General features: G+C 40.5%; 1 protein-coding gene across 2 annotated transcripts in view; it reads left to right on the plus strand.

The window, feature by feature from the left end:
* HMGA2 (high mobility group AT-hook 2) overlaps positions 1–13,513 on the plus strand; it is a 227,438-nt gene that overhangs the window by 178,719 nt on the left and 35,206 nt on the right. Inside the window, exons 4-5 of one of the 2 annotated variants that reach the window (XM_060245010.1) lie at positions 6,657–6,789; positions 13,227–13,259. In XM_060245010.1, coding sequence (XP_060100993.1) covers positions 6,657–6,789; positions 13,227–13,259 — 166 coding nt within the window. The remainder of the gene's footprint in view (positions 1–6,656; positions 6,790–13,226; positions 13,260–13,513) is intronic. The other variant, XM_060245011.1, reaches the window with a different exon arrangement.

A 13,513-nucleotide genomic window follows, 5' to 3' on the forward strand; every position in this document is an offset into this window, starting at 1 on the left:
GGGGAAACTGTGCTAAGGAGGAAGAAGGAGCACCTTGCAGCTGCAGTGTGACTGCTAGTTCCTCATAGCAAATTTGTGTAATTTGCAGTTTTGCTTTAAATTGGTTCCAGGAGCATATAAGGTTAGTTGGTGGCTTGAGACTGATTGTGCTGAATATTTTTTTTATTTATTTCTGTTTCAATGGCTCTAAAAAAAGTACAACTGGAGCAGCAGAATAACAGAGGCAAGAGTCTCCCTTCATTTTTCTTTCTCTTTACTGACTGAACTATCCTAGTAATGTATTTTCTTCTTTGCTGAAGAACTTTGGCAGTCCCACCCTATCATAGTACAATAGTTTGGCTGTTGGCTCAGCCCAGGAACCTGAGGGAATGGTCAGAAGTCTGCTTTAACTTAACATAAATGACACTCAAGGCATTTTGAAATTCAAAAATAATAAAATATTTTATTTACCATAGTGGAGAAAGGTCAGGTGAAATCAGAGGTAAATTTTCTGAGGTAAAACCAGTACATGCACAGATTTTAGTTCTTATATTAACCTAATCAGAGTTTCTAAAACTTTTCACAGTGACCAATTCCACAGTCACTGCTGCTTTGCCCCCGGGCTTCCCTTTAGTTGGATCAAGTGATCGATTCCCCACCAGTTGCTGTGCAGGCACATTTTGATCCACTGCTCCCTCAGATTCTCCCAATCTTGTTTTCTTAGAGATCAGGAAGGCACTGAGAAACTTAGAGGGAGCCATGGGTCAAAATGCTCCTGTGCAGCAACTGGTGGGGAATCGATCACTTGATCTGATGAAAGCAGATGCCTGGTGGCAGAACAACAGCAACTGTGGAATCATTAAGTGACTTAAATCTTTATGTTGAGAGGTTTTTTCCCAATGTTTTTTCCAAACACTTCAGCACACTTTCTTTGAGTATTCTCTAACTCTTTTGGTTTCCAGAAGTCTGGTACACTTTTTCTAGTACCCCAAACCCCTTCTTTTGAAATACCAGTACTCATCTTGAGTTTTTAACTGACTTTTAAGGTTTCTAAAGACAGTTTCTAACCACACCAGACCAGGGATTGCTTCACTCTTCAGAGTTAATTCCCTGTTTACTGTGTAGGGAATTTTCTTTTATCTCTCTCTAGAAGATCTATCCCTTTTCCTTGCCCTGAATGGCAGGCTCTGACTAACTATCCAGTTGTCCTTGCCAACTTTCCCCAGTTCTCCTGTCTGTGTTATAAAACTGCTCTCAGCTAAGACTGAAATTAGACTGTCAATACTCAACTCAGTCAAGGCAGAAATATGACTGAATTCTCCTCGGAATCCAGTTCAGAAGTCTTTCTCTGTTCAGCTGATGCTAACCAATCAGATCTCACAAAGCAGCTTGTCACTTAAGGTTCTCTGACTCTCTCTGATGAATTAACCCATCACCATCCTTTATCTGTTTACACAGCATTTCTAAGCTTTTAAAAGTGCAGTCCATCACAGATGGTAATACAACACTACAGACTTTTAGTTGCAGGTCTCCCAATTCAAAAGCAGCTCAGATTGCCAGTAACCAAAAAACATTACCATATGGGTGTTGTTCCAGTATCCTATAGGGCAGGGGTGGGGAACAGTGGCTCTCCAGATGTTTTTTTGCCTACAACTCCCATCAGCCCCAGCCATTGGCCATGCTAGCTGGGGCTGATGGGAGTTGTAGGCAAAACATCTGGAGAGCTACTGTTCCCCACCCCTGCTATAGGGGATTAAGAAGGTCAGGTAATGAAAAATTCTGACAGTGCCTGATATGAGTTGTTTTAAATCAAAGTAACATATGCAATAATCTCTCTATTCTTTCCAATCCCCATTGCTTAGTGATTGGTTTCCTGTCCTAACAGGCACAGAGAGAGGAGATAGTATCTTTAGTGAATAAAAAGTCATTGTTTTTTTATTCTTTAAAAAGATGCTGCCGTTGTTTAAAAGAAAATGATAAAAGGAAGTACCCAGCAAGGCTTTCCTTCTGTATCAGATATTTCCAGTATCAGTGGATCATGTTACAGACTTCAACATAAATCAGCTCTACAACTAATAGTAGTGAATGTTTTATTGAAATTTAGAAAAAGAGATGATCCTGCCATACAGTAAGTCAGATCAGTGCTCCTTCTAGCTATGTTCTCTCTACTTTGTTCTTTTCTGGACCTACTTCCTAAGATTCTTTGAACTGGAGATGCTAGGGACTGAACCTTGAACTTTCTACACGTAAACATGTCCTCTACCCAAAAGCAATGGCCCTCCCCATAACTTGTTGTTTCTTATAAAGTTTTAGCTGTTTAACTTCTTTTGAGGTTAAATCGAGCCACATTAAAATGATATTTAATCTTACTCAAAATATGGATGAACTTCTTAATGGAAGAAAGGACAAAGAAATATGATGTGCTGGGACAAACGATACCCAAACAAAAATTTTTACGATACCCAAAAACAAAATTGTCCCTTTATAAAGAATATTTTTAAATAGTTTGGTCAGTGGCCATAAATCACTAAGAGGGTGCCTACTTTTCCTAAATGAAAATGTGAAGGCAGTGAATTAAACATAAAGACAACCCTGTTAAGATATTATATATTCCACAATGTGTTAGAAAGTATTCCTTAATATTGTGCTTTAATAATATATTTAATATAATATAAATTCAATGTAAATTATAATTTCACAATGCAATTACTTTAATACTTATAAGCATTTTAGTTTTTCTACATGAAAAATATGGCAAAGAGCCAAGAATGTTGGGGTATGTGTGTAAATCATAACAAAAGAAAAATAAAATGTAATCCCCAGTAGTCTCTGTACCTGGAATTTTTGAATCTTTGGAAATTTTAAAAGATAAATTAGTCAAAGTAGTGAATGCTATGATGACTGTAGCAGTCAAATATTTGGAAAATATTCATTCTAAACTATAACATGCCCTAGTGGGCATTCAACTGGAAAAACAATATTCTGGAGACGCATTCAAAGATAGTTATGGACTATGGACGGTGGAGCAGAGCACTCTGAGCACAATACAAGAAAACCTGAATTCATTGATAAAAACCTGAATTCATTGATAAAAACTTTTGCAAACATTTATGTATTGAATGATTTAAATTATAGTGCTGGTATGTTAAAATTAAGTAGTGAGTGCCACCAGCAAGAATATTTTATATGCTCCAAAATATAATTTTATAGTGTTTTGGATCTAGTTTTACTGTATTCAATTGTACATTGATTTTGTTTGTAATGGACATTGGCCTTATGCAATAAAATTGATCTAATATAATCAAAATGGACAATGTAATATTGATATCAGTTCCATATACTAAGTAATTCTTTTGTGATAATCTGTGTATCATATTCAAGAACATAAGAAAAGCTCTGCTAGATCGGGCCAAATGCTTCATCTACTCCATCTTTTTTTATCTAGTTGTCCCCAGAAATCCCATAAGCAGGATTCAAGCTAATAGTCCTACCCAGGAGTCATTTTGTAGCAAAATAGGTGGTGGAGTTCATCCAGGGATTGGTATGCAGCTGCACCTACTATTCAATGGATAAGATGGGGAGGAGGAGGGGGAGTCCTCAGAAAGGTTCAGGAGCTGTGCTCCTGTGAGCTCCTGCTGAATCCGAGGCCTGGCCCTACCCTACTATTGCTACTCCTCAGCTGGCATTCAGTGGTACATGTGGGGACAGGGCTGGCACCAGGGGTCCCACCCTAGGTCCCACCCCAGCAGATCGGGGAAGGCGAGGGCGACAGGGCAGGATGTTTGTGTGCTCCTTGGAGCCTGCCTTCCCTTGAGGAATGCACACGCCACTACCACACCGCCCTGCCGCTCTTGCCTTCCCAGGTCTGCGCAGACCTAGGAAGGCGAGCAGCAGGGTTGTCCATGTCCTCTTTGGAACCCGCCTTCCCTGGTCTGCAGACCCGGGAAGATGTAAGCAGTGGCACAACACATGCACTCGGAACCTGCCCTCCCTTGCCGCAGAAAACTTCCGCAGCAAGGGAAGGCAGGCTCTGAGGAGCACACACTTGGGAGGAGGGGGCACCTGTGTCCAGGTGGCGCCTTGGTGGCCTCCTTCCTAGCCTACTAGGATGTGCTGGGCATGTAAAGGGACCTGCAATGACTTACAGGGGGCATCTCATTTCCCCTTATTCCATTATTTTTGTTTCCCTTCACTTAAAACCCCCATATCTTCCCCCTTTTTTCTGCTTCTGTCTCTCTTTCCCACCCATCAGCTCAAATACCTTTGTCTGTCCTTTCCCCTGTTATCAGCTTTCCCTCACTTTCTTCCCCTAACAGCTTCTCACTGGGAAATCTATGACCCAGTTGCGTGATGTCTGTTTTGGGCCAAGCCTAGTTCTGAAATGGGGCACCTCACTGAAATGGGGCACTTCTTTCCCTCCTTCTGGCAACCTCCATATCCTCACATTTCCCTCCTTCTCTCCTTTCCACCTATTCATTAACCTACTTTCTACCTGTCCACCATCTTTGGCTATATATATTGTTTACTTTACCCTGCCTTGCTCCCCAGTGGGGGGACCCAAAGCAGCTTACATCATTTTCCTCTCCTCCATTTTATCCTCATAATGACCCTGTGTGTAACTGACTCAAGATCCCCCAGTGAAATTCCACAGTGGAGTGGGGAGTTTGAACCTGGGTCTCCCAGATCTTAGTCTGAAACTCTAACCACTAAACCACAGTGGCTTTCATGGGGTGGCTGCAGTTGAATAGTAGCAAGCAGCTGGTCGCATGTTAAGTCATGCAAATTGTGTGGTAGCAAGTTACCCAGTGGTTCCTTCTGGGTCTGGCCCCAATGAGTTCTTCCTCAAAGGCCAAACAGCCCTGGAAAGGGTCCTGCCCCCTTGCCTTTTGCTAAGAGAAACTAAAGCTGAAAGGCTGGTAATGCAGCTATGGTAGCAGTGAGCACTGAGCATTTTTCGTAAAGCTACAGGTGCTGCTTATTTTATTTGGAGGTGGTTAACCTGCCATGTATTTTTATGCCAGATTTTTCTGCATAACTGAGGCATTTGTGAGGTTTGTAGAAAGATCTGTTGTCTGTTCATGGCTCTAGTTTCTGGATTTAATCCACAGGTTTAACTATGCTGAGAATGAAATATATTAATACTGCCTCTGAATAAGTCCAACATGAACTTTTATCTATTATGCCTATTTAATATCAACTATTGATATTCAACAACTATGGGTATCAAACATGAATTTTTATAATCCCTTTTACAGCTGTCTAATACTCATTACTATATCTTATAAAATGTGTGTGCATATATATGTGAATATAGAAATGTAAAATATAATCTTGTTAATGTATTTCTAAGATATAAACACCTATGATAAGAATATTGAGAGTTGGTGGTATAAGTGCATAATGTCAGACTAGGACTGGGGAGACTCTGACTATGTATCTAGTGTTTCATTAGGTAACTCCAGATTGCAAGATAAAATGGAGAGCTGCCCATTGGAGGAAGGATAGGATGAAAATCCTAAACATTAAAAAGATCATATAAATAATTAAGTTTTGCCTGTGTTTAGTCTGCCATATCTGATTGTGAAGACTGGTCTGTACATAAGTTGCACATTATATTCAGATACCTAAGAAAGGCAGTACATATGCTGTATGGGCTGATGTGGGAATGTCCTGGTGAAGCCTCCATAAATTGTAATGTTCTTTGCATTCTCACTGATCTCTTGCATGATATTGAAATTGAAATTCATTAACTCTAAGAAACAGTCCAAGGGAGAATTATGTTTTGAACCAAGAAAGTATAATTCATTACATAGAAGCTTCAGATTTAGATTGAGCCAGGTGATGTCCATCTTTACACATATGAAATCTTTAAAAGATCCCTCATCAAACCAAATAGCAATCACAGTTTGTAGAAGCTTTATCACCATTTTACAATGGTCAAGTGAAATCTGCATCTTATTCTCATGGATGCTTTTTACATGTTGACTTTGAAAGACATAGGTGAGTTCTCAGCAAGTGCCTCTCTGCCTGAAGATTTGTGAAATTACTATGTCAGGAAAAAAAACTAGCTTGGAACATTTCCGCTGATGGGAAGGCTTCCATCAACAGCATAGCACAACTTTTGTGCTTCTCCCTTCCCCCAGCATTGAGGAGGGGGCATTTGGAACTGCAGCAGGAGGGGGAGTGAAGAAGTTATGCTCTGCTAACAAATGCTTCCATCCACATAAATGCTCCATAGAATCCAGCCTATAATATTTGTTTCTTGGAGGAAAATGTGTTTGGATGGGGAAGGGGGGAATGCAGAAATTATTCCATAAAATCACTTTAAGCCCACTTCTCTCCACAAAAACTGTGTTCTAACACTTTCATTTTGAATATGCAGGAAAGGGTCAGGAGAGCACATCTTTGTCTTTCATAACTCAGAAATATATATCTGAATATTAGCACTGTGGCATTTTTCCTGATTTTTCTCTGACCATTTTTTGGTTTGAGAAACAACATAGCGATGCTCAACTGTGGCTCATTTTCATGTTTTTATCAATAGGTTGATCTCACCCTTTCTCAGTATGTGGACCGTATGTCCCGCCACACCCTCGGATCCTCTCCAACTGGAGAGCTGAGGAATTGTTCCCTTTCCCGTCCCTTGTCATAACTACAGCTTTCTCTACCATTGGCAGTGGCTGCCCAAGCTCCAGTCCTGGCTGCCATACGAACATGCACATCTCAATAAGGAAGCATGGCAGCCAGGAAGCAGACACCAGCAGCCTCTTCGTAAATGCAGAGAACAGCAAATGGTCCCTGAGGTGACAGGTAATTTCTTTGTTTGTTTATTTAAAATATTTCTATACCATTTTCCCTAGTTAACATTATTAAAACTATACCAACCAACAATGAATAAAATACTATCATATAAACAAGTCGAAATTATGAAGCAACAGTGACAAACCCACGCAAATTTTATTCAGCCAAATGCCAGAAAAAGAAAAATGCTATGTTCCTTACTATTATTTAGGAAATTACTCCAGAGAGTAGGAACTACCATGGAGAAAATTCCCTTATTGCTTGATTGGAGTGATGCACCATCAAAAGGTGCACCTGGGCTCATAAAGGGAAAGATGGTTCTTCAGATATCTTGGACCCAAGCCATAAAGGGCCATGTAGATTAAAACCTGCACCTTAAATTGAGCTCAGAAACAAACTGGTAGACAGTGTAATTAATAAATAATTATGCCTGGATGTTGGAAACCTCCTGGAAGAATGTAACAAGGGCAGGCCTGTCTAGATAAAGTCTGCACACCACTCCTAAGCAACAGTTCCAATCTGCTTTTCAAAAAGTAGGCCTGGGTCCATATGTATCCCTACATTTCATAGAGTGATAACAATTTTAAATCCATCTTTTCCAGAACACTCCTTTTCTCTATTGGCTTCACCACTTAGCATTTGACTGAACTCATTTCAGCTTGTTCACTGTCATCTCTGACTGCAGAGACAGTTCCAGGGGCTTCATTTAATTAAGATGTCACACAAACATGTTGGTGCTACCCAGCCTGAAAACTGTGGATGGTGTCACTTGCTATGACAAGATGAACACTGGCAATGTCATTAGGCACTGTTGTATCCCATAGAACAAATCACAGGAAAATTATGTTCTAGTTCTGCTGGATAGAAAGAAAAATTTAAAAACTGGTGCAACAACAGCAAAAAACTTATTTTCATACAGTCTTGGTATTTTATAAATCTTGGAAATGTAAATTTGCTTGAATGGGCTTTTTCATGGGAATGCATTTTGAGTCCAAAAAGAATACCCATGAAATCACTTTTGGGAATAGTATTCCTCAGTATAATCTTTGTAAAGTAAAATTAATGTTCCAAGTGGCAAAATGATTTCTACAATCCAATCTTATGAGATTGTATGGGTTTCTCTATAAAACGAAGTAGAGGAGAATTTAGGAAGTTAGTTTAGTAAAACCATTGCTGTCATTTGAATTATCCTACTTTGTATAATTGGTATTAAAATCTTTACACTGTGCCAAATACAATAAAAAGGAAGAAGGGGGTGGGAGGAATCCCACGGATTTGCCCACAGGTTATTAGTGTCCTGGTTTATAAACCTATGCAGTTTATTGTAAAGTTTTCTTGGCAATATCAAATGTTAAGATGCCTTCCAGCTACTCGTGACTCTTATATTCACAAACCCCACAGTGGCTAGTTAATTCCAAACATGAGGTGCGGAAAGTGGAAATCATGACCTTTTGTTCCAGAGACTGGGGCACATACTTCATCAAAAGCACAAACTTCAGTAACAGCCTAGTCCTATAAACTGTCCATAGACCAGGTTCAGAAATACAGAACTGAGCTTTAGGGGCTAGTGGAAGACCAGGGTATCAAATATCTCTCCCTTTCCATGAATCACCTACACCTTCCTTTGTCCATGGACATGCAATATTGCCAGTCTGGGACATGCATGGACATGCAATATTGCCAGCCTCACAAGCCGGATTAAAACAATTTTAATACATGTGCTGCAATTGATGTCTCCCCTTTCTGCCTTTCTTTTAACTATTCCTTGGAACAAGCATTTGGAGAGATTTTTATAAATATGGATTGGGTTCCACAGAAAATTTCTAATGGAAGGAATGGATGATGTTACTGGGTTCCCCTGTAACCCAGGAACACCATTTTGGGGATCATTTGGCTGCTGTTTGAGAGGGGATGGGAGGCTGCCCCATTATATGGACAGAAATTCCTTCCGTTTAGCAGACACTGCAGGATCTGAACTGAAAGTTCCCTACTGATCATTTTAGGCAAAATATAATGTCAATTTCTTATCCCCACACAGAGACTTACTGGGCAGGTTTAATGATGTGGATTACTGAGATAACATACAAGAAATGCTTTGGGAAAGTGCTGTGTAGTATTTAATATTATTATAATTGTACAATGGTCTCTGTGTTGTCCTTGGACATAAGAACAGAAGAGCCCTGCTGCATTAGACCAGTGGAAAACTCTATGGCAGCCCTAATTCAGAGGCAGTAAATCTCTGAATCCCAGTGCTAGGAGACAACATCACAGGAAGGCCTCAGCTGCAAGTGGAGGAGTGGGGAATCAAACCTGGTTCTCCTAGATTAAGAGTCCATACGCTTAACCACTACTCCAGACTGGCTGTTTTAGCCCGGTTTTTAGTGCAGTATCTGTACAAAACTTCTCCTGCTCCAACATCTGGTGACATCAGGCATTCAGCAGGAAAGAAGGCTGAACATGGAGCAAGATATGGCAAGGCTCAGTACCCCTGTCCCCATCTTTAGTTCTTTTTCATTTTTACTCTCAGATCCTTCTATCTCCTTCTTCTCCCATCTGCAATTTGAGCCAAGAGCCTGGCTTGCATTGGAATGTTCTGCCTGTAGTTATTACAAAAGGAAACAATTTAAGCTTCTTCCTCAAATAGCTGAGTGCTAAACTATAGTTCAGTGAAGATTACACACAAAAATGCAAACTCGAGAAGATATCACTACCACAAACACGCACACATTCACCCCCTGCCCCTTGCCTTTTCACAATGTCTTTCTACCTACACATTAAAGTACAGTTGCATATGCAAAAAGGCATTTATGGTTAAATTTTTTGTTTGTTGTGTTTGGGTTTTTAAAATCTTAGTTGGCAGCTTTTTTTAGTATTTGGTTATATTGCATGGGACTGCCGCACGCAGGAAGATGCAATCTATGGTAATTCATCCTGAATATTAATGACAAACTTTGAGCTGGTCAGATTCCCCCTCCACCCTTTCCTTTGGGATCTGGGTGTTGCTGTAACATTGCTGTTCATTTCAAAAACTCTTGCTCCTTTTAATAATGTCAACCATTAGCACTCATTCTGCCTCTTTCCCTCCCCTGCCGATTACACCTGTACACATGTTTACTCCAAAACCACATCAAAACCCACAGACATTCTTGCAGGCTGGCTTGTTTCTACTGCTCAGAAATCCCCCTATTTCTTGGCTGGCTACCCTGCATTCATGTGACTCCAGCACACTGCTGCTCAATGAAATCCTCTGAAACAGCTGCCAGCTCACCAAATTTTCCATGAATTAGGTCCTGACACTTCAATGAGAGGAAAGACAATGTCTGAAACGAGGCCAGCCCTGGCTCACTGCCTAGTATGTGTCACAGTAATTCTACCAGCTGCCCTTCCACACAGCACTTCATACTTTACAGACCACCAAGCAGATCCCTGAATACTTTCAATGCTGTTTGGGGTTGGAGTTGTCAGGATGTTTTCTCAGCCTTTGGCACCCAGTGGCTCCAGACTGGACCTAAAAGTTTTTCTGAGTGTTTATTTTGGTTTGTTTTTTATTTTCATGAATGGTTGCAGTAGAGTAGTCTGATTGAATTGAGGCACAATAGGGTGGCCATTCACTTTTTAAAAAGGGGGGAATACAGTACTTTGGATGATTGGATACAGACCAAGGCTTACAGAAATCTTTTTTTGTTCCAAGGTTTTCCTGCTATCTGCAAGCTGATAAGCAGGTTAGATGATTAGTTGTACTTTTGTAAACCAATTCATCCTCTTTACTTACATTTTTAGTACTTCTTCGATGGTTTAATTTCAGCCTGGAAAAAAAGAGGCATGCCAACAGAAAGGTCACTTGCTTTCATGTTTCTGTCAACAAGCTGAACCAGAAAAAAAGATACCATCTCTACACTGCTTATGTGCTCTCAAGTTTAACAAGGGAAAATGGTGTGCTTAAGATAAAGCTATTAAGATTTAAAACAGGGAAAAGACCACTCAAATACAGTAAATTAACAGCTCTGTTGATATATGCCAATAGAGGATGTAACCCTTGATATGTAACACTGTACAGTAGGGGGGAATTGTTTGGACTTTCATCTTGCCATAATTATTAAGGCAAATTAAGATTGGCTGTGAATGAATGGGTGCTCTGTTTGAATAAGAGCTCTCCTTCAGCTGGGATTTATTCTGCAATTGTAGAGTGCCTCCTTCCATGATGGCAGTGAACTCTTGTTTCCATGTATTTATTACCATGTCCTTTTTCAGTGTTTCCCAGAGTTTTTACTAAAGGCCTATTCAAATGTTGCAGACCCCACATAGAGTCTAAAAAGACTTCCACAAGCTGACACTACACAGGGACTGTAATGATGGAAACACCTCACTGTGTATTTCCACAGAAAATCTCCTGACATCAACAGGACTAATTTGGAAAATACAGTGTTATTATACACAATATGAAGTATCCATGGTGAACTTTCTAAGAATATCAGGGGTCAGTGTTTTTTAGTCAGTGTTTCTCAGTTTCCCCCTGTATTACAGCTCCTTATCGATATGGCTTTGGTTCATGCAGATCCTATGATGCCCAGCATAGCTTTTTTGGTAATGAAAGGGAATCTATCCTCCCTTTCCCCCAGTGGAAAAGCTCACTGAATCCTACATATGTACTTTACATGAACAATCACATTTTGGAGCCTTTCTGTGGATTTGTACCTTTGACTCAGAATTGAAACTTCACTGTACAAGCTGTAATGAATTGTCCCCTATACCCATTTAGGCTTCCCCAATCCCCCGCCTGGGCAGGGGACCCCTGATTTGGAGCCTCCTCCCCCCGCTCGCCAAAAATCCGGAAAGCGGGGGGGGGGATGGCGGCCCTTCCCACCCAGCCCTGATCCCAGCAGCTTCTCCTTGCCCTTACCTTCCCACCCAGCCCCGATCGCAGCAGCCTTTCTTACGTTTTCCCAGGCTGTTTCCCGCCCCCAGTCAGCTGGCTGGTGGGGGGGGGAAGCCCCGCCCAGCCTGCAAAGGACCATGTGCCTTTGCACCTCCAGAGGCTTGACTTGAAAGGCTTCAATGGTGTTTCTGTGTTGCTGTGAAGAAGCTGGCAGCAACTGGTGAGTAGAGAGGCCAATCCCCTGCTTCAGACTCGCCAGAACCGGGGGTGGGGGTGAGAGGGGAACGTCTTCATTATTCCCTATGTGGAGATCGATTCTCATATAATGGGGAATTGTTCTGGAGGTTTCGGGGGCTCTGGGGGAGCTGTTTTTTGAGGTAGAGGCCCCAAATTTTCAATATAGTGTCTAGTGCCTCTCCCCAAAGTACCCCCCAAGTTTCAAAGTGATTGGACCAGGGGGTCCAATTCTATGAGCCCCAAAAGAAGGTGCCCCTATCCTTCATTATTTCCTATGGAAGGAAGACATTTAAAAAGGTGCTGTCCCTTTAAATATGATGGCCAGAACTCTCTTGGAGTTCAATTATGCTTGTCACACCCTTGTTCCTGGCTCCGCCCCCAATATCTCCTGGCTCCACCCCCAAAGTCTCCTGGCTCCACCCCCAAAGTCCTCAGATATTTCTTGAATTGGGTTTGGCAACCCTATACCCATTCTTGGCAGCTTGTTGAATGCAGAATTCAGTCAGACTTGAAGACTTTTAGTGACATGTCTATAAACTTGACCTTTCATTTTTTTTTAACCTTGCCCTAAACTTTTCCTTGTATTTTGCTCCATAGGATGTTGTCTTTCTCTGTAGTTGAGTTGAGTATGTATAATTAATTCCTTTGTCATCTTTTTGTATATTCTCCATTCAAGAAGCTGCATATTCTCTGGGGTAGGCAGTTTTTGCATATTCCAAAGGGAATGAAATTGGAACTTTCTTATTCAAAAGCCCATTGTATTTTAGCCTGCATCTTTAGAGTGAAAAGAAAATTTGAACGCATACTTTAAAAATATTTCCCACTCAAATTCCAGATGCAAAAAACAGACAGGAACCTTTAGAACAGAATGATGTAAACAGAACAGTATGGCCTCAATAACAGCAGCTGTCAACCTATCACTTTAGATTTCTGTATCATATATGGCTATTACTACCTCTTTAACCTGCATCTGTGTTTTCTTCTGGAATAATATGAACAACAACAACATATTCTGTACAAGCATACCCTGTTTTGGCATCCATTTTGAAATCATGTATACATGAAGTTAATTGCAAGCAGCTAAATAGAGATTATGCAAATAATTTCTGATTTGCCAACTATATTATTCATTACTCATATAGACCTCAGAGTTGTGAAGATTATCAGTTCCTAATTAATCAGTTTGATGCAATGGAAAGGTAAAATATGTAATTCTAAACATACACCTAGAATAGGGGATTTGTACTCATAAATGTCTTACATATTTTGTAAACATTCTATGAAATTAGGAACTTGAGAAATAGTTGTTCTGATACATTGTTTTTCTTTGCAGCCACAACAGGTGGTCCAGAAGAAGCCAGCTCAGGTAAGAAATGGATATGGGAATTATTTAGATAATGTTAAGCTCAGTAGCTTTTGAACACGTGCAGTAACTGTATGACTATTAAATTATGCTTAGGGAATAGAAAGATATCTTTTGTTGCTAATCAAGATAATTTATGCAGATTACACAACAAAGACTCTTGTGCTGCTTTAGACTCAACTTGCATAAGATACGGCCAATTTTTTCCAGACTGTTGTATTAAGGGGAGCATTTTATACCTTTTCAATAAATATTTA

This window comes from Heteronotia binoei, chromosome 8 (assembly GCF_032191835.1).
Source record: "Heteronotia binoei isolate CCM8104 ecotype False Entrance Well chromosome 8, APGP_CSIRO_Hbin_v1, whole genome shotgun sequence".
Classification (NCBI taxonomy): domain Eukaryota; kingdom Metazoa; phylum Chordata; class Lepidosauria; order Squamata; family Gekkonidae; genus Heteronotia; species Heteronotia binoei.